General features: G+C 35.5%; 1 protein-coding gene across 6 annotated transcripts in view; it reads left to right on the top strand.

Moving 5' to 3' along the window:
- Nucleotides 1-25876, top strand: part of LOC132697913 (serine/threonine-protein kinase tricornered) — a 101844-nt gene that overhangs the window by 65512 nt on the left and 10456 nt on the right. For 5 of the 6 annotated variants that reach the window (XM_060663675.1, XM_060663677.1, XM_060663676.1 and 2 more), the window contains 2 exons: nucleotides 23118-23253; nucleotides 23703-23819. In XM_060663675.1, coding sequence (XP_060519658.1) covers nucleotides 23129-23253; nucleotides 23703-23819 — 242 coding nt within the window. In that variant the 5' untranslated portion in view covers nucleotides 23118-23128. Of the gene's footprint in view, nucleotides 1-13397; nucleotides 13736-23117; nucleotides 23254-23702; nucleotides 23820-25876 lie in introns of those variants that run through there. The other variant, XM_060663673.1, reaches the window with a different exon arrangement.

Genomic DNA, 25876 nt, shown 5'->3' with positions numbered 1-25876 from the left:
AAGAATGCCAGATATTTAGTTCGACTATAAGCGATGTCAGACAACAATCAAATCGAGATATTATGAAATCGACCATTTTATATGTTAAGTTTGTAATTAAATGTGGACAACGATGTTTATACGGTTCAGAAATATTGCACACCATAGAATTCTACTACTATTAACATTTCATCGAATCGGTAAAAGCCCGGTAAACAATCCAGGCGCCCACACACTGCATTCGGATAGTTGAAAATCAATTTGTCTTGGCCCGACGTTATCAGTCGATGTTTGTCAATCACCATAGCGGGCGAATAATTAACAGGTCCCAATAATTTGCGCCGGAAATTAATCAACCTGCCAATTTTACGAGACCGGACTACTCGTAATGGCGCAAATTACGCATCGATTAACTTTAATTTTACCCGTTAAAGCTACGCCGTGTTGAAATGAAATTTGAAGTTCCAGTTTAAGCATTGGGATTAAAAGTTAAATATCAACTGAAATTTTATGCCTAATCGATTTAATCTTTTATATTCAATATTCAATCTAACCTTTGCGCCTTGTTCCCTTGCCGAAGTTTTTGTTTATCACCCAATCCATGGATATGGATTAAGCAGCCTCCATTGGCATTTTCCCGTCTTTCGGAATTGGCTTGCTGACAATAAACCGAATCCTAAACTGTAAAATAAGTTCAACATCTTTTGTGATAAGAATGAATCGGTCTCAAACGAAATTCTGAAACTTCGGACTTATTCAGGTATGTCTAATGAAATAAACACTTTGTTTAAAACGGAGGAAAGAGTAACACGCACCGTATATCACCAAAAACGCCATGCAGATGATATTGCTTGATATTGGGAATTCCTTAAACTATACAGGGCAGTAAAGGTTATTGTCTCATTGACGTCCAAAAGTTATGAAGAAATTGTAAATACAAAAAATGTAAAGATTGCTAAGATTGCTAGGCTAAAAAAAAAGCGCCAATTCAAATTCCGTTGCGTATACCTTTTACGTCATGTTTGAATAACGCTATTAAAAATAACGTCTTTATCGTAATTATAGTGTGAAAGCTAGTTTTTTTTTTAAGAATTAAAATGTTGGTTAAACTATTAGGTTTAGGTGTGTATCATTGTTAATATAAATGTTGAAGAATTTAAAAAAACGGATGTTTTATTCGTCCCGTTTTTTTGAGCCAACCAGTATACTTAATTAATTCTTTTCTATTCTATAGCACTGCATGAAGCACGAGTATCTTCCACCCAGTCTAAATGCATTGCGCACGGGACCCACACTGTGTTCTGTGTTAGACTATAGAAGGAAAGTACAATTGTATAGTCGCTATGAAGTTCGCGTACCGTAACAATCTCGATTACATCAATCCACCCCAGCAGCTATTTATCAGAGTCCCACGATTTTCAAATTGCGACGTTACCTTTTTATGTCGGAATACCTAATATCATAAACAGCCAGTAAAATAATCGACGCTCAAAACAAACCAAATATATAAATACAATGCGATTTTTAGAGAGAAGCTCTTGCCTTGAAGTTCGGAGGTACGTTCGGCTCCATCGTCATCACATAAAACGAATTACAGAGTCCCACCCTCCACACGTTCAGTCGAATATGAAATATTAGTCTCAATCATCGTCACGGTCTCTACTGACGACGACGCGTTAGCACTTTTCGGCTTCGTATTTGCTTTTTATAAAAAGAAATTTAAAAAAAAAACGTACGGTATGGTGTAAAGATTGGTTGAAAAAAAGAAGCGTCCGTCTAAACTGATAGTTCAGGCGACTGGTCTTCAGGCGGACTGTTCAGTTCGAACTGACGGGCGTGCCAGATCGTCTGTAGCCGGCTTATGAAAAAAATTATCGTTTCTGGGAATAACAATTAAATTTAACACTAAAAGCACTAAAAACTGTTGATTTTAAAATTACTATCGACAGTTGTTTTGCTAAATGAAACTCATTCACCGTGTATAACGTCCATGGTGCATACACTCAATTCTGTATCGCCTTTCGGAATGAACTTTCAACTGTACGCTTTATTCACCACGTCTATCGGTTAAAATCGTTCCTCGCGTTTCGTACGCGTCGGGTTGTTTATCGGGTCACAGCTCCGCAGCGCGTTAAACTTCAGGCGACGGAGTAAAGTCACGCCACATCATCGATGCCGGCCAAAAAGAAAAGGTGAAAATGTCAGCCGTCGTCCTTCGAACTCTTCCACGCCACGTCACGGGAAACTTCGATTCTGCAACGCGGTTCTTCGTCCTCTCGGACGTGATCACAGATAACAGAATTTGGCGTATCGGGGGACATTTTTTTCCATTTAGTTTTCATCTCTGTCCAAATGTTTTCCTTTATGTTTAATGGTTGAACATTGCGTCAGCATTTAATATGTTATAATAACAATAATAAATCGAGTAAATTGTGGATTTTAAAGTATTCACAGAATTTGCTAACAAAAATATTAAAAACTCAACCATATTAAGTTGAACATGAAGAGCTCAAATAAGAGAATTACGTGTACAGCTGCCCCTACCTTATTTAGTATTTACCATTTTAAATGAATTTTTCAGATTACTAAATAATTTTGTCACGCAATAAGAACTCAGTGGGAGCGCGAGTTAAACCTAATTTTGATATTATGTACACTGTGTCCCATCTTGGTCGCGACTTGAAGATAGAATTTTTGGACTTATTTTCATGCCTTGCTTAGCTTTTAAAATAGCCGGCGATTTTGGACATTTGAAATTTTGGGGCACTACTCGTATCTCGGAAATGCAATAGTAGTCAGTATTTTTCTAAATGGTTTCTATATCTTGTAGGCCAATTTGAATCCGCTTGATATAAATGCATAACAATATGTGATTGTTTGTGTAAATGACCTCCCAAAAATGATTATTTCAAATTTTTCAAACAATAAATAAATAAATAATACTTATTTTATTTCATATTGCTTTATGACCTACATATTATTAAAAAAATATAAACCAAAACAGAACCTAGATATTAAAATAAATATTTAAAATGATGAAAAAAAATGGTTATATGGAAGATCTCTCATCATGATAAAACTGAATTGATTCATTTCTCACTAAGAGGCATAGATAAGAGCATCTTAGTTAAGTGTAATAATAAAACGATCGGGTTGCGAAATTTCTGGGAGTTTATTTCGATTCTGGTCTTCCTTGGTCTCATCAGTTGGGTCATATTCTCAAAATATTATCCACACACTGTTTTGTCACTTGGCAACTTAGAAGAAGGGTCGATTATAATCTTTTTATGGCTATATTATTATTTACTCCGACCACTGCATCTCTGACATCGAGTATGTTGGTCAAGGTCGATTGTGTCCCGTTTCCGTGGAGCACCCTTCGCGGAAGTCATGTGGCACGTTTAAAATGATTCTTTCTTATTTCAAGAAATGCTGGATTCAGTTGTACATTGCCTTCTTTAATATTTTCGATAAGCAACTTGCTATTGTTATAGGTCTATAATTATCGCTTAATGTGGAATCCCCTTTTTTGAATACTTGGATCACTTTCGAGTTTTTTAACGCTGAGGGAAATTGCCCAAACGAAATTTACTCATTACTCATTAATTACGGATCTAGAATATCACAACATGCCTTTATAAGTCGCATAGGAGTTTCTTCGATACCAGAAGATCTTTTGCTTTTTCAGCAAATGAATTAGAGCAGACGTTTGCTCATCGGAGTACGGTATAAAATACATGCTTTTTTCCCTAGCAGGTGTAAGAGTGCCACTTTTAACACTTTTAATTGCACGTGATTAGCAAAAAAATTTCCGAATTCGTCTTTATCATTGTTAATATTTTGTTTAATAATATTCTTATTAATTTTTTTAAACCCTAATTTATCATTGAGCAATTCCCACATTTTTTTTAAATTTATTTTCTGCGAGATTTATCAAGTTTGAAAAGAAAGCTTTTTTTTCCTTCTTTTAATCGTTGAATATGATGGGCGAAGAGCCTTTCAATGTGTTATCCGTCTTCTAATTTATTTGGGAAAGGCTTTATAGTCTTTTATAACTGCACGTTGTTGTAAAACTTTCCAGGGTGTTTTGCTGAAAATTTATATAAAACCTAGTTAGGAATAGTAATATGCATATAGAATGGCAATAAAAATATTTATATTGAGGCGAATGTTCTTTCATGCAGCGTACTTATCGACACACCCTCGTACACACGCTTAAGCGGTTTGTCAGTTTTTTTTGTTTCCACCCGATCGATATCGAAATCGACCCAGAATAACGCGCATAGAAGCAGACAATGATGTACCGGCCTCGGTAGGTACGGAATCCCGAATATTCCGCTGCCGCAGTCCTAATAATAGCCGCCTATTTCCATTACGAAAAACAGATTTATAATTAAAACTTGGCAATCCGGTGCACGATTGGAAACATCGACGTCTCCGGCACACTCTTTTGTTACGCGTCGATTTTGTTTAAAATCGCGTGCCTGTCGTTCACGTAACTATTGGGGTGTGCCGCAGGGTTCCCTTGCGGGGCCTCTATTCTATTAGCCTAAATAAATGCCCTTTCACAGTATCTTCCAGCTTTGGGACTTGGTCTAAACCTGAACTTTCAGCAGCACGTCATTAAATCGTCACGTCGCACATCTTCATAATCATCATCACACTACCAACTTTGACTCTACCCCAGTTCTATCCGTATCAATTTTAGTAATTCATTAAAAACAATTTGTTTTTGTCGGCTGACGGCGGACGGTTTCATATGCGCCGACAACTTGTCACTCAATCAAAATTGCTTTGAAATGGCAGCCGCTCCGTGAAATTGCCGATTTGTGTTTTCGTAATCGTTCTATACGAGAACGCGACGTCCAAAAACTGGTTTTATACAATGTATGATTCCCCATCGTTGCATATTAAATGTTTCTTAATTAAATCGGTCCGTTTTTCCACGGCGCGTAACTCTAGTAGTGCGAACCGCATGCTTCTTATTGTGGTCCGCTTCCTATAGCATCGTTCATCGGAACAATACCGTTGGTGTACCTACGGGCCATTTAAGGCGAGATAATTAATGGTGTGACATGATCTTCGCCATTGTTTGTTCCGTGACGAGGAGGTTGTTGGCATCGTTGTCGTTTTGCGGCATTGCCAGCTTTTGGACTCAAGTGTAACATTAACATTAACAAGAAAAAAGACTTTGAGACACAATTCTGCGTTCTGCGTCTGCTCCTTTTTGTTTCAGCGTTCAATGATTCAATGAAATCAACCAAAATAAACATTTTTTGTATGTTAAAGCTGACCAACGATCTGAGACATCAAAGTGAGAACTAAACTAAACTAAATTAAATGTATTGCCATTATATGAAAAAACTCCACTTCGAATGGTTTCGATGCAATATCAAACGCTAGAGAACTTCGATACAGAGAAAGTCAAGTCCAAGTGTCTTTTGAACTTTGGATTAAACATTTGAAAAACATTCTTAACTTTCTTGTTGAAATGTTTATATTCAAAAGACTTTTTTTAGCTAATGAATCTCAGTAATTCCTCGAATACCGTTTCATTGACTACGTCTATTTCTTATCCATATAGAAACTGTTTTTGTATGTATATGTATCCCTGTATACACTTGATAATGTTTTGGTTCTCTTTCTTCCTTTCTTCTACATCAAAAGTGCCCGTCGCGGCAGCGTCGCACTCGTCGTTACGAAACCGGAACTTTAAAATTTATTAATTGTTATATCGAAAACTAATTAATATCCACTCGCGTGTAGGCATCTCGCGTGAACAAGACAGACCCCGATAATAAATGAATTGGACCTGTATATATCGTGCCTATCTGGGCCACGTTAATTTCTCTTTATTTTCCGCCTCGAGGACGGCATCATATCCGAAGGGTACCAGACGTGTCGTTGATAAAATGTCTACAATCAGTGTGGAGGGGATAAAAGTGGTTCCCGTAGCTGTTGTTCGTTTATACCGGCAACCAGACGCCTTAAAGAGTGTAATAAGAAAAAATCTAAATCATCCCGTTGACTTCTTCAGAACTTAACTGAAACTGCCTCCCATTCTACTGATTCTGTTCTGCAACTGCTGATGAGCTTATTTCTCGTAGTCTATACTGTTTCTACGACCGTTAGTTTTTGCGTACATGTAAAATATCCATTGCACCCAAATCCGTGTGTGAAAATAACGGCGTTTTAATATATGGAAAAAAAATAAAAAAAGACAGGATAAGTATCGTGTCCAACAGTTAGTTATTAGTGCTGTGGAATATTTTGGTCAAACTGTTCAAGTGAACGATTTTTTCACGTTGGTTTGCAAAATACAATAATAGTGGCATAAATTGATAAAATATGGCGCTCTCAGGTGGTAAACATATCGAATGCCTCTAGAGCAAATTAAGCTTATACATTTCATTTCGATTCTTTTCACGGATATAAAGGTTCCAATATATACTGAAATAAAACGCTTTGCCGTATCCAAAATTTAAGAATGGCAATAAAATTTAAGTAAGTTTATACTATTAAAAGAACCACAGTTCACAGAAAAAATAATTTCGTAGTTCTATGTAAAAAATATAAGCAATTAAAAATTGTAAAAAAGAGGAGTTATCTTTGAAACGCGCTGTCATTGACTGTGACAATACGTTCGTCTTGGTTTTAATTTTAGTCTTGATCCTGTCATTTGCTTTTGTTATCTTGTGTTTAGTATCAAAAACAAAATGTTTAACAATGAGGTTTGAGTTTTGATATTTGGTATGCGTTATTTCTTTACATAAATAAATGAATTAAATTTTTAACCCGCCAACATCAAATCACTTGCGCAAATCGAAATTAGTTGGAAAACATGAAATTCAATTCAAGTTAATAATAATTAGTTAAATCTCCCCAATTCAATTAATATCTTTCGTATGCTTTTAAAGGCGCTTTTACACTGTGGGGTAGGTTGCATAACCCCCATAAATTTAATACGACAACCCGTCCATCCCCGGTGGGGCACTTTCCCAAGGTCGCGATAATTTTCAAAGGTCAGAAGTTCGAACGGCAAAGGTCGCGCAGCGGATTAATAAACAATGGTTTTATAAATAATGCTCGGACCATCGGCAGCGGCGGCATTTTAAATCCACGCGACGCCGAGTGGATATTTTCGATACACGCGTGCCAGATGTTAGTTTGTCTACTTAATTATAATTATTGTTTAACTTGGCGGCTGGATTGATTTTTTTTTAGGTGCTTAAATGACGTTATTACGGCTTCGGGATTGTTTCTTGAGAAAAAAAAAGCGCACCGCGGCTTTGTGTGAATCATCCCCGTGAATCACGCGAAAATGTTCATTCCGCTTTGTCGGTCGGTGAAACTGAGCCTGAAGCTCCCGAGTTTTACGTCATCGAGGCGCGAGGGTTAATTATTAATTTGTACGCTCGTCGCATCTTTATCAATCCTGCATCAATCTTCGTAGCTGTAATTCACGTGTTATCAAAAATTGTCATATTTCATTAGCTATGTGATTGTTACAACAATATGTAATATATTCTATGAAATAGAGCAAAACATAAACATTTAGCCTCAACTTCAATATTTTAACACATTTGACTTTGTTGGATTTTCATATGGAGTTGCCTTTGATTTTGTTAATATTATTTAATTAAAACAAACTAGACACAGTTAAATGTTGATTTGTATTTTTTTGAATTTTCTTAAATTGTTAATAATGGAGCATAACAATTTTCTGATGTTGTTGTGGTTGGTTTTAGTTATGACGTCATAAACACGTAATGTTTTAGTCATCTGCCGTGGTGTTGATCTTGTTGTTACGGGCGATAATGAAGAAATGCTTATTTTTGTCTATGGTAAAAACGATTTTATTTCAGTGGAATTCGGAGTAGCAACTATCAAACGTAGCCGCGTTGATAGAAACATTTTCATCATTTTAATCATAATGTATTGATAACTTTAATCTATTCAATATGGAGCGATTTATATCAAACATGTATACACGTTTCCTTTGTCGGTTCATATTTCGTGTACTTCGCTTAGTTTTGAATATGAAAAATTCGAATATGTACCCTGCATTCAATTAATCTTGATAACATTTTAATTCGCTGTAACTTTGTTGTTTTTAGAGATATCGAGGTAAACAAAAATACAAAATGTACGGTTAGTTTTTTTCCAAGTGACGTATAAAACAGAACACTATCAATTTTCTGACATATAAGCCTGCATCCATATTTTTTTAATGGAACACCCTGTATATTATATATGTGTTTAATACAATTTTCATCAAGTAAAAGCCACGTCAGTTCAAATCAGTTAAGAGACAATCCGGAAACATTACTAAATATAAGACATCATACAAATGTGTATGGGAAATGTGTTCAGGAAAATGGTGGTCACGTACAGCACTATGTGGAATAATTAAAAAAAATACTTTACCGTGTCTTGTCATTTTTAGTGGTTTTGTTCTGCTTTAAATTTGAAAACAATTATTGTTGTTGCAGTTAGTTTTTAAATTATATAAAAATTTCCTATTTTTGCCGATTTGTCAAAAACGAGAGGACTTAACATAAAGTGTAATCGGAATAAAATATTGTATTAAAGACATACATAATATGTGTTCTATTTTAAAAAAAATATGATGTACTCTTATATGTCAGAAAATTGATGGTGTTTTGTTTTATACGCCACTTGGAAAAAAACTTGGAACCTAATCCTACATTTTATTTTTTTGTTTCCCTCGATATCTTTAAAAACAATAATGTTACAGCCAATTAAAATATTATCAAGATAAATTAAACGCACTGTAAGTATCTTCATACCGCTCTAGTAGCATAGAAACAAAGAACCTGTGGAAGAATAGCCGACCACTATTGACTATTTCATGGTTGTCAAGCAACAGAAGACTTCTATCTCCTTATCTAACGCACGTTGTAACTGCAATGAAATTTTGAACATAAACTTTAGTAAAATTATATGTTTTGCACGATACTTATTAAGTTAAACCTTAAAGTTTTTTTTTAACTCCCACAATAACCAAATCATCTACCGACGACATGTGTGCGCTAGAGTAATGGGATTTGCTGTATTAATTTTACCCCAAATCCAATAAGCGACTATTAGGAAACACCCCGAGTTAGTCAAGCGTTTCTGTTAGACTGGACGGCTAAACGTTTATTTGTTTACTGCCTTGTGACGTCGCACTGTGGGTCATATGGAGGATCTAGGACGACATTACGCCTGAACCAATTGTAGATAGTTTCAGTTAGTAAAGAAAATGTAATGTAAAATCAAGAAAAAATAAATTATTTTCACCATTCAGTCGGACTGGTTTACTTATCCCAAGTTTCTTCATTTTTCGCTAAAAGGGTGTTATTTATTTACTGTCTTATATATAAGCTTAGAAAGACTATTTTTATTTGATAGAGATGAGTCCATAAACCCTACTTAATAATGGATCCATTATGATCGTACGGGAATCTGTTTGTAGGGCGACCATATCCCACGATTCCAATCGTAATCTCATAATTCGTCTTGACATTTTTCTATTTTTATGCCATTTATCTAGAACTCGCGCTCCCCAGGCAGAGATCGATCGATCTGTGATTGATGACTACAGATTTCACTGGAAAAAGGCTCTTAAAATCGAATCATTTACCTAGTAATAGTATTTTAATTGTTATTTTTGCGGCGCAGCTTAACTTTTTTTACTGTATTTCTCGGGTAAGGATTCCGTAAAAATGTTCTGGGAATCTAAACAACCAAACAAAAATCGGTATTTTTAACTACGGGACGTCAGCCAATTCAATGAAAATAAACCCGAATTGGTAAGGTAAAGCCACTAACCGCATTATTTCGACTAAAATTTAGTCACCCGTAATAAAAACAATTTCGTTCCATTCGAATACTTTCGAACCCATAGTTTAAATCAAATCTGTTCGAGCGGATATGACGGAGAAAAAACTTTTTTATTTTAAAACGGTTGTTTTGATATTTCTTTTTCGAAAGAGCTCTTTTTAGAAATTGAAGGGCGTTAAAAAAAAAATAAAGCAATTCACGGTTCTTTCATACCAAATAGACTAGTATTGATTTGTTTTATTTCTTATAAATATGTCAATTTTTCTCAGTACATTTAATTTATTTCCTTGGCTATAAAATCTCACTGTTTTAAATGACAACGCGCAAAGATTGTAGAACAAATAAATAATTAACTTATATGAACTAGTAGCGTATATAATATAATATCTCTATTGAACAGTGAATAACTATTGGGTTGTTCGGAAAGTCATTTCGTTTTTTTTGGGGAACATGAAAGACAGTTTTCGTATAATGAATAAATATTTTATTAAATTATATATTGGCCATTCTGGTCCAACGCCTTTTGCCATCTTTCTGGCAGTAACATAATTCCCCTCTCATAAAAGTTTTGGTCCTTGCTGGCAAAAAACTGGTTCAGGTCGTTTTTGACATCTTCATTTGAGGTAAAGGTTTTGCCATCCAAAAAATTTTGCAGGGACCGGAACAAATAGTAGTCGGAAGGCGCCAGATCTGGAGAATATGGTGGATGTTGCAGTACGTCCCATTCAAGCTGTAAAAGTTTTTGGCGAGTGACCAAACTTGTGTGAGGTCTCGCATTATCCTGGTGGAACACTACACCCTTCCTGTTGATTAATTCGGGCCTCTTCTCTTTAAGTGAATCATTCAATTTGGCCAGTTGATGACAATAGACTTCTGAATTAATCGTTGTATTGTCCCGCAAAAGCTCAAAAAAAACGATTCCTTTGACATCCCACCAAACGGAGAGCATCACCTTTTTTTGGTGAATGTTGGCTTTTGACACGCTTTGAGCCGGTTCATCTTTTCTGCTCCATGACCTCTTGCGTTTAACATTGTTGTATACAACCCATTTTTCGTCCCCAGTAATAATCCGCTTCAAAAATGGATCATTTTCTTGACGTTTGAGGAGCGAATCACACACGTCAACGCGACGACACAAATTTCGCTCCGTAAGGACATGGGGCACCCACACATCGAGCTTCGAGGTTAAGCCCATGCCTTTCAAATGGCCATAAACAGTCGAATTCGACAAATTTAATCTCTCACCGATCTCTCGTGTGGTTATTCGCCGATTTGCATCAACTAATGCCTTTATCGCATCTTTGTCAGCTTCGACCGGCCTTCCAGACCGTGGTGCATCTTCGACATCAAAATTGCCGGATCGAAATTTTGCAAACCAGTTCTGGCACTGGCGTACTGTTAACACGCCTTCTCAATACACATCCGTCAATTTTTTTCTCGCTTGGATAGCATTTTTACCTTTTCTGAAGTAAAAAAGTAAAATATGACGAAAATGCTGCTTATTGCTCTCCATATTTAAAAGGGCACCAACCAAAAACTACTGCGTAGAATTAATAGAACTTTTTCACACACAAGCCTTGCAATATCAGCTCTCAAGACATATAATGGTTATGCGGCTTAAGTGTGAAGTTGGTTTCGAAAAAACGTAATTAAGTCCTCTGACGGGAAAAAACGAAATGACTTTCCGAACAACCTTATACGATTTCGCAAAATATGGAGTCTCATTAAAAAAATTCACTTTTGGGATTTTCGTAGACTTTTTTGTGGAATAAAAAAGCGTATCCAACCTGACTATCGATCACAGACATCAAAAAGTTTTCTGAAGGGCCATCTTGTCAAAATAAGATTCCTAAGAATTTTATTATTTAAAATTTGCCTCCTAATATGTGATTCTAAATGCAGTGGATATTTTTATTGGGATTCCCCAAGTATCGTAGGCTTGTAGGTAAATTAAACATCACAAACGCATAATAATTTATTATAAAATACATATTATTATTTAATAATGATAGATTACACTTCAACAACAATACTAGGACCACAAGATGTTATTTAAAGCATTTCGATCGAATTTGAAGTCAATTAAGAAGTCCTTTAATAAACTCTGTATGTGGGTGTCAAAATATAAATGAAAACCCTGGACAGAAAGAGGCTAAGGATATTCCGGAAAAGGGAACTATTTGCAAAATTTCTGAATTCTGGATATTGTTCGAGGGGCGGAGCTAAATGAGGGACATAAACATTGTCTTGGATGACTCGTAGATTATAGAATTCTATAGATTCTATAGAATTCTATATTTTTCTAACCGATTCTTTGCCGAAATACTGTAAACTTCTGGTATCTCACATGGAATTTTGTCTTTGATGGACCGAAGATGTCGATGTTTCGATATTTCTTAAGAATTTTTCTTATGCGGTCAGTGATGTTTCGATTGTAAGGAAGGGCAACAGTGGCAACTATGGGGTTGCTTTCGGATTCGTTGTCTTTGGAAGATTGTGTTGAAGTATATTTTGTGACGGAATGTTTAATATCTCTAATGTAGAATTTATTAGAGAGAGGAGCAGAGGTCAGGTGTTTTAATTCTGGATTTAGTGAAGGTTGAGACAGCTTTACATCTCTGGAAACAAGAGAGCTGATAGCCGATGGTTGGGACAATGCAGTAAGCTATCGGTCTGTGTGCAAAGGTTTTCTGTAAACAGAATGACCCAATGTTGGGTTTGATTTTCTATTGATAAGAATATCTAAGAATGGGAGTAAGAGTTTAAATTTCTATGAAAATCTAGTACGGATTCTTGACCATGAGGTGATATGACGAAAGTGTCAGCTACGTAGCGTTTCCCTAATTATGGTTTTAGACGGGAGGTGTCGAGAGCTTTCTCCTCAAAAGCTTCCATACATACATTCGCTATGTCTGGTGATAATGGAAAACCTGTAGCTGTTCCCGACGTTTGTTCAAAAATTTGACCATTTGGTTCCAGATTGTTGGGTTTTAATATATCTGAAATGATGTTGAGAGTAGTAAATAGAGATTCTACGCCGAAACCAACACGAATATCCTGTGGATCTAATGTAATGCTCTTTAATTGTCCAATGAAATGAAAGGAATTAAGTACCAAACTAACTTTTTTCCCCGTAAAGGGTTTTCATGTAGAAGCTAGAGATTTTGCTAGAGAATGTGGCGGAGAACCAATGATGCTGACAATAGGTCGAGCGGTTCGGGTTTGTGAATCTAGGAGTCCGTAGAGACGAGAAATTTGAGCTTCTGAAAGGGGAGATTCCTTAATAACAGATTTCATATCTTTTTTGAGTTGACGATATATTTTTAGGATTACGATGTCAAGCAAGCTCGGCTCAATTCAGAAGCTTCGTAAATATCACCCTATATAATATTCCGTTAAAGCGACTCCTCGAACTCGGTTACGGTCATCGATAATATAAAATGGCCAACCCCTTGGCGTGTTACGCGGTTGACAAATCGATATAAAAATACGACCGAGACCTTCTCCGTCCTCTCGTGCACCACGTCCCCGTCGATTTCGCTTTTCGGACTCGGCGTTTCGGTTTTAGTCGCCGCGTGCCTGTCGTTACGATCGCCGCCGTGCGTAGAGAGAGGAGCTTAGAGCGATCCGCGTAGTCGACGTTGTGAAACGGATACGGACGACGTGGTTTTGTCATGCTCGAATCGCCGCCGCCGCCGCTGCCGCTGCCGCTAGAAGCCAGAACGACGACGACGACGACGACGACGTCGGTGCCGTGACTTTTATAACGATATCCCGGTGCGAGAGGGTTCGGGAACGCGCGTGTCCGCCGAATGGTGCGCGAAAATTCCGTGGATGTTCGTCTACTGTTTCGCCGTGGCAAAGTCCAGTTGCGCCTTTAGGTTGGGATTCTCGTCGAAAAATAAAAAAGGTATACTTCGACCAGAAATATAGTGCTTGAAAAACCGACCCCGCGATTAACTTTGCGTACAATTTATTACGCCAAAACCATTCCAGGACCGTACTAGGAATTTATCTACCTACACAAACAAGTATGTTTGTATCGTTATTAATATGGAAAATATTAAATATAATAATAATAATATAGCATCATCATTCACCTAGTTCAATGATCAACTCCGCCGCTAATCGTTCTCGATAAATATTTTCTACTGTTATTACTCGTATTTCACAATTATACCAACTTTGTACTGATATTTTAGCCTACCTCTTACCGAATGAAGTTTACGGTACTATCACTAAATTTTGGTGCAGTGTTATTTCTTCCTATATTTTTTGTTATAAGCGTCATCAAAGAGACTTAATACTCCAAGGTATCTAACTGCGATTATTCTCTCTAAATGAGTTAAAGTTTTTTTACAAAACGTGATGCGAAAGCATTTATTTCTATTTAAATTTAAACCATCCGATTTTGAACATCGAAAAATGGGATCTGTGGTACACCATATTAAAAATTCGAAAATCCTTACTCAAGAAGACATAGCTCGGTAAAAGGGGCTCCAAAAAAACGTCTTTTTCTTGTTATTGGGCTTGAAATACCTAAATGAAATTTAGACCGCAAATCCGTTTGATTGGGTCATAAAAGTTACTAAAAAAAGTTTGGGGGACCCACATTAAAATTTTGTCTTTTTTTTAGTTTCATACTCTAAATTTAAACATAATGAAAAATTTTTTTAAATCCGTTTTGAATAATTTGCCGTTTATAATTTATTTAAGTTAATTAATATAATAAAAGAGGTGAGGGCGAAGAGAGCTGAGAAATTAATTTTTTTTGTACAAGTACTAGAATTTAGTAAAATGAGATAGCTTTTTTATTTTCCTTAATTATATATGTATAAATTATCGGAAATGTGGAGGGAGGTGGCGACGTCTTGATTGATGTCCCATCAGACTATAACTATTTTATTCGGTAATGCTCCCAAATGAGTCTTCGTTGTCTTATCGATTTAAGACACATTTGAAATCGTTTTATGTCAAGGTCGGGCCAAGGACAATCGAATGTTTGCGTCCGACGCCGCATACACGCTGTTACGTGACAATGTAAACTTTTTCTAGTATAATTTAGAATTACGATTTGATTTTATTATTTTTTTTTATATTTCTTGCCATTCTGTCAAAATAATTTCCGGAAAGCGTTTTTATTTTGTTTTTAACAACGTTTCAGGTATTATTTGGTTCTAGTCGAGGTCAATTTTCGATAATATTGACAGAAGCTAAATAATAAATAGTTGTATTGATTAAAAATTACAATATAGCTATTTGGAATAAAAAATTATATATGTACGCCATTGACCTGAATTGGATGTGATTCCATTTTTCCACAGTTTTGGTTTATATTAGAATTTAACATTTCGCATGTTTTTAATTATAACGTTGTACGGTTAGAAAAATAAAACTAGACTTATAGTTGCGTATCTGTGTATATTTTTAACTTGGAATATTTAGATAAAATAAATCGATAGGCGAGCATCCCGAAATACCTAGGGATTGCACTTTTTCTAATGTACGCTGGGCATTGCGCCAGAGTTGTTATGCGCCATAAATTTGGGTGGGAACTGTAAATAAATAAATAAATACGCGTGACGCAAATCAATTATTCGGTTTTGAAAATATGAAAGGCGTGTCCAATTTTGGTTATAAATGCAAGCACTCCCGACTGAACTGACAAAGTCTCTTCTGGGTGCACATAGTTTTAATTGTTGTCGAGTGAGTTTGCAATTGGCCGAATGAGTTTTAACGTGGTCTTTAATCCACAACCCAAGTGCATGAAGTAGTTGAAGTCACAGGGTTATCGCAAGGTACAATGCCTTCAATTTGGTAGGGAAAATTGGCTCACAGTGGAGAATAAATGCAATCGTTTGATTTGCCCTGAAGATGAGAGACAAAAGAACTGTCAAAACAGAGAATTTTTCAAGGTGAACGGGTCCAAACGGAACGATCCCCGTTATTAGTGAAACGGCTGAGCAACGAAAATGAAAAGAAAACGTCATCTGAAATAGAACGAGATTCTGTTTCATTACGACAATGCACAGGGGCACACTGAGGCAGTTGTGATGGTCAAAAGTATTGTGATGAAGTTTCATTTATTACACCGTATTGACCAGATTCCGACCCCCAGTGATTATTCCTTGTTTTCAAACTGGGAGGAATGTCTTGATGGATAAAAGTTTACGCAAAATTTCACGGCCTGAATATGAAAGAATCAAAGTAGAGTAACAATTTTTTATTTTTTTTTCAATATAATCAATCCCTCATAACTTATTACATCTCTTTACTAACAACTCAATCCTTTTAAAAAAACATTATTTTGGTTTGTATGCAAAATGAGCTAAAACAGCCTCTTTTAACTGAACTTCATGGTTAAACCGCCGTCCACGTAAGTCCTCCTCAAATATCCTAACAAATAGTAGTCGCTGGGGTCCATATCTGAACTATAGGGAGGATGATCTATCTGTTGGAACCCACACTCTAAAACGGCCGCTTGTGCAACATCAGCAGTATGAACAGGTGCGTTATCGTGCAAAAGGCCCACAGCTCTGGTCAGTTTTCCTCGACGTTTTACACGTACGCAGTCACGCAATTTATGTAATAATGTTGCGTAATATTTACCATTGATATTGGTATTAGTTTCTTTAAAATCTATCAAAACAATTCCTTCACAATCTCAAAAGGTCGTGGCCATCACTGGCAGACTCTGAATTTTTTTGGAGGTGCTTCACCCTTGCAACGCCACTCCATTGATTCTTTTTTTGATAGAGGGTCATAATAAAGAACCCATGGTTACATCTCCCGTCGCAATAGTTTCTATCACAAGGCTTCGGTTCCGACCAACAGAGTTCCAAAAAAGACTCGGCACACTCGACACAGCGTTGTTTTTGAATAGCCGAAGGGTTTTTAGGAACCCATCTTGCACTAACCTTATGCATACCTAAATGACCATGCAGGATTCGACGAACACTTGTATCTGAAAGCTTAGTAATTTCTGAGATTTCCTTGACCTTTAAATGTCTATCACTCAATAGAATAGAGAGAAACGCGAAAAAGTACTTTCTCCTGAGAGAACCTTTGGCTTTTTGTTTTGGACTATCTTGTTTTTTTTTTATGTATCTGTCAACACCTGGAGAGTTTTTTTTTCTTGTGTTATATTTGTTTTCTTGAGAGATTGTTTGCCATTTTGTATTTTTTTTTCTCGTGTAAACTAAAATAAATGTTGCATATAAGGTGAAATTTTTTTTTACATATCTTTGATGGTGCTTGGTTATGCACGTATCTAATTGCTTGTTTTTGGCGCTATCTCTATTGGATTTAGGATGAGATGGGATGCGAAATAAACACGCTTCAGAAATATATCTAGACGAATTTGCAAGCAAGCTCGAAAATGTCGTGGTCTTTTTACTATCTCTGTCGAGGAAGTATCTCTTTCATGAGGAGTTTGGATAATTCCTAGTTGAGTTCCTAGCACTCTTAATACAGCGTTTGTTATCGCGTGGAGAGCCCCCTTACGATCTTCAATATGGCATAGATCTCTGCCTGCCAGAGGCGCAAGACAATTTTCTCCCACACAGAACCTCGTCCTTTGTAGGGATCCTCGTTTTGTATATATGGAAGCATAATGTATCCTCACTATATTATATTTAGCTATTAGAATGTTAACAAAAGTCCGACTCTTGATATTTGTCAAAATATACCAGCAATTTCGAACAAATGGCAGTGTTTTAGTGAAAAAAAGTAAGAGCCGAACGGTTTTGGATGAAAACATGCACCTACATATTCTTCTGCATTTTGATAATACTCCAGAGACCGCCACTCGCCTTGCCACTTCAGACGAACCCCACTTCAGACCTGTTTAAAAATTAACACAGTTATAAGCCATTTAAATTCGCACCAGTGCAAAAACTACAAGAAGCAGATTTAAAAAAATAAAAGTGTGTTTTTGAAGTCGACAGGCAGGGGCGAAGATCTTTGAGTGGGCAATCTGGAGATCAAGAATTCTAGGGCTCATATTTTACCATCAAAATTTAACATCCGTGCGGTATTTAAACTTATTCATTGATTACACCCCCATGAACCTTTTTTTTTGTGGGATAAATTGAAAGATATGGTTTATAAAGATTGAACACACATTATTGAACGACCCTCGTAGGATTCAAGCTTTTAAGGAAGTCTATTCGGTCCGATTGTTTACGGAAATTTTTGCGGATATTCGTTTCATTGTTTGGCGCGATTGACATTTGATGCGGTCGGCCTCACATTCGCTTCGTTTGGCGCGCGCGCGCGCGTCATTGTTCAAAACAGGATGCTTCTGCGTTTCTAACGGTTTTCAGCTTTCCCAATAATGAAATGAATTGAATAAATAATAAAGGCCAAGATAAGTAAACAAAGGAATCGATCCGCGTGCATGCGGAAAATGAGTAACGTTTACAGGTTCATAGACGGTTATTAAAAAAGTTCGGATCATTGTTTATTACTTGGTTTGGTATCGTTCGTGGGAAAAAATTCGAAACGCGTCATTTATTTTCGTCTACATCGACGTTGATTAGGAATCGCTTATCGGTACGGGTAATCATCAGCTGAGAACATAAGATAGATCCGTATTTTTTGAATTTCGATTTTTACGCCCAAGAATTATTTTTTTTTAATAAGTGTTTGACTCGCTAATCCTGATGTGATGAAGGGCGGGTCGCTTTTTCTAGTCATTAATCAATGAAATGCGATTCCTCGTTTAACAGTAAGTAGTAAAAAACACATCCTTAACCTAAATTCTAAGCTCTCATATTAAAATTCAATTTGAAAATGAAGATTTATTTACAAATGAAGCAAAAGACTTAGGAGTGATAATGGGTGGCCACATTCATAATTTATGTAAGAAAACTTGCATATCTCCCAAAAGGCTATATGCAAACAAACACATTTATTGCATTTTTAAGTAAGAAAAGAACTCTCTGAAGCATGCATCCATTCTAAAGTTATGTACTATCTTCTATTATATTATCCGTTGCTGATAAATTCAGATTGCGAAAAATCTTGAACAGAAATATTCTGTACCAACGTACCTGAAAGATTATTTAATGTTTCGGTATGAAGGACGGAAAAAATTTTGGATATACCCGACCATAATTCTTGTAAATTTGAACACTGCTTTAGCTCTAATTGGCTCATTTTGCTTCATAATAATTATAGTAAATATTTAGGAAAACATTTAAGGTGCATTTATTCTGTCCTAAACAAATTAATGTTTTGCCAATAATGCATTCCTAGACTCTTATTATTATTATATCTTGTTGTTTCATTATTATTGTAAGATCAAGCTTGACTTCGCCGTTTGAGATGTGTGCAATAATTGAAAATATTTCAAATTTCAAAGACTATGATTATTATTATTATTATTTTTGTTATTATGTTGAAGAATAAGGTTTATATTTTTTATGTTATAAACTGAAAATAGTATTTACTATTATGAAAAAGCACACTTTCTGCAAAAAAAAATATTTTTGAATTAGACTACTACCTAAATTTAAAGAAAAACTTATGCAATGAAAAATGTATTCTCTTATTTTGTTTTATTTAGAATCTTTTGTCTCCTGCAATTTTTACATAAAGTTTACAGTTTACAAAAATAACAATAAAATGTAATGTCGCAAAATAAAATATATTTTAGAAAAACAATTTAGTCAGTTCCATTTTGTACCAGCGTTCATCAATTATCTTCTAAACAATTGCGTTTTAAAAAAAATTACTAATAAACATTTCCGAAACTAATCTGATCTGGTGCTATGCATCAAATCATGGAAACAAATTTCGGGAGACAAAAATGCTTCTAAATAAAACATACAATTTTAAACAATATATATTTTATATCATTGCCAGTTTTCCCTTAAGTTTTGTTAAAAATAATGGTAGGGGTAGTCCAATTCAATCCCTTCCACTCATTTTAAGGAAAAAATATACAGAAGCAGTGTTTTTATGATGATAATACTTCCTTAATATTTTATTTCCGTTTTTAATATAAAAAATGTAAACGTTCTTTTTTTCGTCTGTCTAACTTGACCCAATATTTATATAGCTAACTACCTTATATACAAATCGACCCTTTCCTTTAAACAAGGAATCACTCGCCTTAATTTTTTTGCATTTGTTTTGAAACACCCTGTCTGATTATATTAATAATAGTTCATACATATATTCTCCTTCTCATTGTTAGTGATTAATCAAAATTTTAAACCATTAATTCCAAACAAATAAAAGTAAATATTTTAGCTTTGCCAATATTTAATTAGAGAGATTTATGGCTATGGAGCGGATCCTTCTATTTTTCTTTAACATCAACATTTCTAGACGTTTTAGAATTGTTATTTGTAATTTTGGTTGTTTAGGCAATAAAAAAGTTCCATTTCTAAGCACTGTACAAATAAAACTAAGAATAAATCTCTTTATTAATTTTTTTATGATTCGTTTTGGTTAGTTTGGTTTGATCGTTTCAATTTTGTGTAAATATGACAACTAATCAACCAATCAAAATTTGAAAATTATTATTGATAAACAAATCATAAGAGAACTTCTAATTATTTTTATTTAAGTTTCCCTATACCTATCTTTCGACATCCCCAACAAAAAAAAAATAACGTAATAAAAATTGTTTATCGACTTAATCGATGTGACCTTTTATCATCGTAGTAAGTGGTAAACACATTTTTTGGCGAAATTTATTATAAGCCGGATCGTAAATATATAAACGCGTTGTTTATTATTGACGACGAAATCTTTGTTGACCTTGCTGCCGCCGAGCGAAAACCAAAATGATAAATTGCGCTTGGTTGTCGCAACCAAACCGACGTTCTAGAAACCAAATGTCCCTAAGTCAAGGTTCAGGCACAACAGCGGCAACAATATAATAACAGACGGTTGTTCCGAGCGACTTTCACTTTTGCAAACGTTCTTGCTATGCATTTTCGGCTTCGGGAATGTCGAACGGAGAGAAAACTACAATAGCGAGCTTCCCCGCCTTCTCAACCAAGGAAGTTGCATTTTATAACCAAGAAAGTTTCATTTTATTGTTTCGAAATCCTTCCCGGTAAAAATCTTTTATTTCGGATGTCAGGTATGAAACTGACACTATTTTGGAGGGCCCATCGTACTCTATATTGAAAAATCAGATCTGTATGGTACGTCCCAAAGTATATCGTTTTGGTTTTTGCCGGACCAGTCGGTATTCTGTTTCAGTCCCAGTATGCAAGCAACACTTGAGTTTATGGGGGTCATTCCGCCCCGTCAGTTATACTGTCACATGGGAATAGTTTTTTTTTTAATGGAATTCGAATTTAACACCAAAACATTTTAGTTTTTGTACTTTAGGAATTTGGTAATTTTTGCAGCAGCGGCTGTGATATCTTGCAAAAAAGCAAATTCCTCTTTTGATCCCCAACGAATTATGGCGATGCCTTTTTCTTTTATTTGTAGGTGTTTGGCAATTTTCACTTTTGATACTGTATGGTGCATACTGATCTCAGTAGGTAAATTATACATCCGCTTTCAGATCTTTACCTTTGTTATAATTGGTGACGGTGAGATTGAAAATCACTGTGTTTTTTCTTTCATTCAATAACTCACTTCTTTAATTCTTTTCTGTATTGTTTGGCATGTAGTAACGAGTGGTTTCAACGCGACATAACGAAGGCATGACGATATACTTTGAAACACACTATACGTCGTCAATATTCATTTGTCTGTGCTTTTAAATGAAACTTATCGGAAAAGCTAACGACCATCCTTGTATTGTACACGGGTCTCGCTCTAGGCACCTCCCTTTGCTCTCATTATCCGATCCGTTACGCGTATCGATTGAGTAATCGTCTCTATCCGGCTTATGCGGCGGATTGAGATGCCACCATTCACTACGATCGATTCGGTAGTACAGTAGGTACCTTCGACATTGGTCGGTTGTCTTTTCAACGAATTGGTGGTTTGGCCAAGTGCATTTGCAAAGGTGGGCTTTTTAAAGTATCTGAAACTCCGTATATATACTCCAGCAGTTGTGAAGTTGCGTCACGTATAGTGACGAAATCAAAAATGATTCCTGTGTCTTAGCTGTATTGCTACCATAAAGCCTCCGATTGGACTTTACCTTTTTCGTCCAACATACTCCAATAAAATAATTATTATAGTAATAATAAACAAATATTATATAATAATAAAAATAATTGACTTGTAATGAAAAAATTAGACTTTTATATCAAATAAATATTGGCACATTTTTTTTAGTTCACAATTCAGGAAGTTTCAACGCATAAATTTAATTGAAAATTATACTTATATCTGAGTATATCCTACCTGAATTTAGGTAATTCATGAACTCATAAATCCGTTACAAAATTGTGCCGAAAAAGTTGATAATAAGGAGTTTCATTTGTATCGATGGAAAATAGTAATAAAACTCACGGGGGAATCGTTGTTTGACCGCTACCAACTCACGGCTTGGAAAGTTATTTGAGAAAAAGTGCTAGTAGGGGAAAGACTTACCTTGGTTCACTAATTTTAGCGCATTTTTCCCGTTTAATTGGTAGGTACAACGTTTTTTTTTTTTGGTACTTTCTAATCCCTACCAACTTTTTGTTTTATCCTTAGTTTTTTCCAAAACGTTTGCTTAGTTGTCATTTTAAAAAATCATTCTTCGTCTCTGAAAGACATGATATTGCGTCATCCAAATATTGATTGTTTACTTTTGACCATTTTCGTTTTAAACAATTTGTCACTTGCGTAAATACCCGTCCGTCACGTTTTTTCTTGAATTCGTCTTGTTTCACGCCGCCATTCCTTCGGTTTCGTAATTCAAGGATGTCCGCTGAAAAGAAAAAACGAAGTGTAAATCCCACGCCACGCCCGCCCGCAAGCGTTCAGTGCCGAAATCTTCGAGGGTCCTCCGCCCCTCATCTTCTACTAATCTCGGGCAAACAAAAGCCCGCACACATTTAGCAGATCGTGAAGAAATTGAAGATATACCTACCTACGTATTTATGTAAATATTAGCTTATGTCCTGAAAAAAGTATATGATTTCGTTGAGAAGCAAATTCGTTGTGTTGTATTCAGCGCGGAATGTATGGTTTAGTTCAAAGTATCGTTGTCACAAAAGCGAGCCTTTTGGACTATATCCGTACAATTTTTATTGTACTTATACCTACATTTTTCCGTACCCATCAATGCGTATGTGAATATAAAAAGTCTGTTCTGTATAGGCAGTTGGTTCAACATTGTAAATGTAAAAAAAAATCTAAATCCGTTTATTGTTTTGTTTCAGGGGTCTTGGACATGACCGCCACGGAGAACACCATCCGTTTCAGTGTCCACACCCTGGACAAGGCGACCAAGGCCAAGGTCACCTTGGAGAATTACTATAGTAACCTTATAGCCCAGCACGTGGAGCGAAAGCAAAGGTATTTTAATTGTTATTCACTAAATTGAGATTTTTCCAGTTTCAATCACATTTCTCCTTAGTCGTTTGCTATTTAATTTCTCAGTTGGACGGCCAACATTGTCCGCCGTTCTACCTCCTTAACCGTGCGTAAGTGGCAGAACCAATATAAGTTTTCATTCAATAATTTTATACGACAATGACATATAGGGCGTTAGTATGCCACTTCATTTAACATTTTTTGAAAGTTTATGAGCTAGTCGATTAAAAATATTTGCATTTACTAATAACTTTTTTGATCTCCCATTTGGTTTAATGTCTCGGGAATTTATTTATTTATTTTTTTTTTATTCAAATAGAAACGCTGACCCAGATATTTTTTTCTTCACGATAAGGATAAAATTATGAGAGAATACGATTTAAAATATTGCCCATGTTCGTTTCGCTTGTCTGTAAGTTTTGAGGGTTTAGGTTAGCAAAATTAGAAGAATCCCTCAAAGACGACAGCCTCTCGGAGGAGCAGAAACACGAGAAGAGGTTGCAGCATGCCCAGAAAGAAACCGAGTTCCTCAGGCTTAAGCGTTCCAGGTAAATAGACGAGATTTGGAAATTAATTACGATATTACATCCAGTGGCGTGCCATTAGCCTTCCAACATCTACCATTTTTCCACCATCAAGAAAATTGAGAAACTAAAACCTTCCTAGTCCCTTTTTTAGCACAAGGAAAAAATATTTCACTTAACTTTTCATTTTGGATTACGGTTTTTTAATCCTAATCCACAAACACGTGATATTTTAAATTTGAACATTTCTTCTTTACTATTTGCTTTAGTTTTTTTTTTCATTTAAACTTACACGGTCAATGAAATTCTGACACAAAAAATATCAATGCAGTGAAGTCCGGATATAGTGAACTCGAGAGATGCATCAAAATTGATTCGCTGTATCCGAGGTTTATTATAAGCAATAAATGAACTTTTGTACACAGTTCATGTTTACCCGACGAATGGAGGTTATTACATAATATAATAATATTAGTACGTTGGTTTTGTAAAAAAAAATGCCACGATATACTAGCATTTTTGTAGATATGTAATGTTTGAAAAAGTGAAAATTAAATATCATTCTGTACAAAACAAGTAACCAGTGAACAATAACAAGTAAAGAATATCTAAAGAAAATAAACTACAAAAAAATACATGTATCCACCTACTCTTGGATAAACAAGTCGGATATTTTGGTTTGTACTAGTGTGTTCTGCATTTGTTTCCAAACAAAATAACGTAAATTCTTTCGAAGTCGAAATATTAGCATCCTCCTATTCCTATCTCTGCTTCAAGGGCTTTCTTCTTTCGTTCAAAGTCATCTTCTGCTTCAAAGAATCCTGCATGTTTATAACAGTTTGCAATAGCGTTTTTGCTAACTTCCTGCCAAGCACGGTGAATTAAATTTACAGCATCCAATAACCTCACTGAAAACTATTGTTTACCGTCCTATGGTGCCACTTCAGGGAATGGATTATGCCTTGATCAATGGGCTGCAGTTTTGAACTGGTATTGGGTGGCATAAAAAAGAGTTTGATTTGGTTTAATGAAATATTGGTATATACTAAACAATTATCTAATTTTTCTGGTCTTCTTCTTCAATTCTGTATCCCACTTTCGCAGCTCTTCGGTAAATAAGTCAGATGTCATCCACGCTTGGGTTTACTGATTTACCGTGTCTCAGACACGCTTGCAGTAACCAGAACTGTTATGCGAACCTTGGACAATTTTCTTCCTGCACACCTTACTTCTTTTAATTTCAATGTCTTATCAGGGGTTAGTTTGTAAGAAAGGCCGGTCTCATCGATGTTAAAAATATTGTCACTATCATAATTTTTGCAAAGATCAGACCAAACCGTTGTGAGCCAGTTATTAATAACATTCATATCATCTGATGCAGACTCACCAATAATTTTTCCTCCAGAGATGCAACGTTCAATTCAACTTCTCAAACACAAAATCTCGTCCTACTTCCCATTTCGCTTGCTTTTTGCTGAAGAACTGGACCACCAGTTTCTTTTCTTTTTTGGATAAACCACTGTAAAAGTCCCTTAATGACGCCTTTATGAGCTGATTTTCTGAGCCTTTTACAACTGCATTCACTTAACCATAGGACGAGAGAATACTATCTTTTTTTTTTTCAGGTAATGGAGACAGTTGCATTTCACGACAAATATCACTTTGTTTTCATACCACTTTTAATTTTTTTTTATATAACATCGTATTTTTCTTTCAAAGTTAATGCTTTTCGTTTTTGCTTGTCCATTTGAAGATCTGTCATCAACATTCTTCACGAAAACTAAATCACAACTGAGTTCAAACCAATAACAAAACAAATGTGCTATGTATTTTAAGCCTCGAAAAAATTCATTGAAAACTGATAATGTATCTTAATCTTGACGAAATTTAGTTCACTGTATCCGAACGTTCACTATATTCGGGTTCACTATAAACACTAAAAATTTACATTTGTCCCATGAGACTTTTTGAGCGTATTTCAAAAAGTGTTCATTATAACCGAATGTTCACAATAAACGGGTTTAATATATCCTAACTCTAACAAAACAAATGAAAGATGTGTGTACATCCGGTTCTGCACA

Source organism: Cylas formicarius, unplaced genomic scaffold, assembly GCF_029955315.1.
Source record: "Cylas formicarius isolate icCylForm1 unplaced genomic scaffold, icCylForm1.1 PGA_scaffold_2__14_contigs__length_35257938, whole genome shotgun sequence".
NCBI lineage: Eukaryota > Metazoa > Arthropoda > Insecta > Coleoptera > Brentidae > Cylas > Cylas formicarius.
This window is presented reverse-complemented; position numbering and strand designations above follow the sequence as displayed.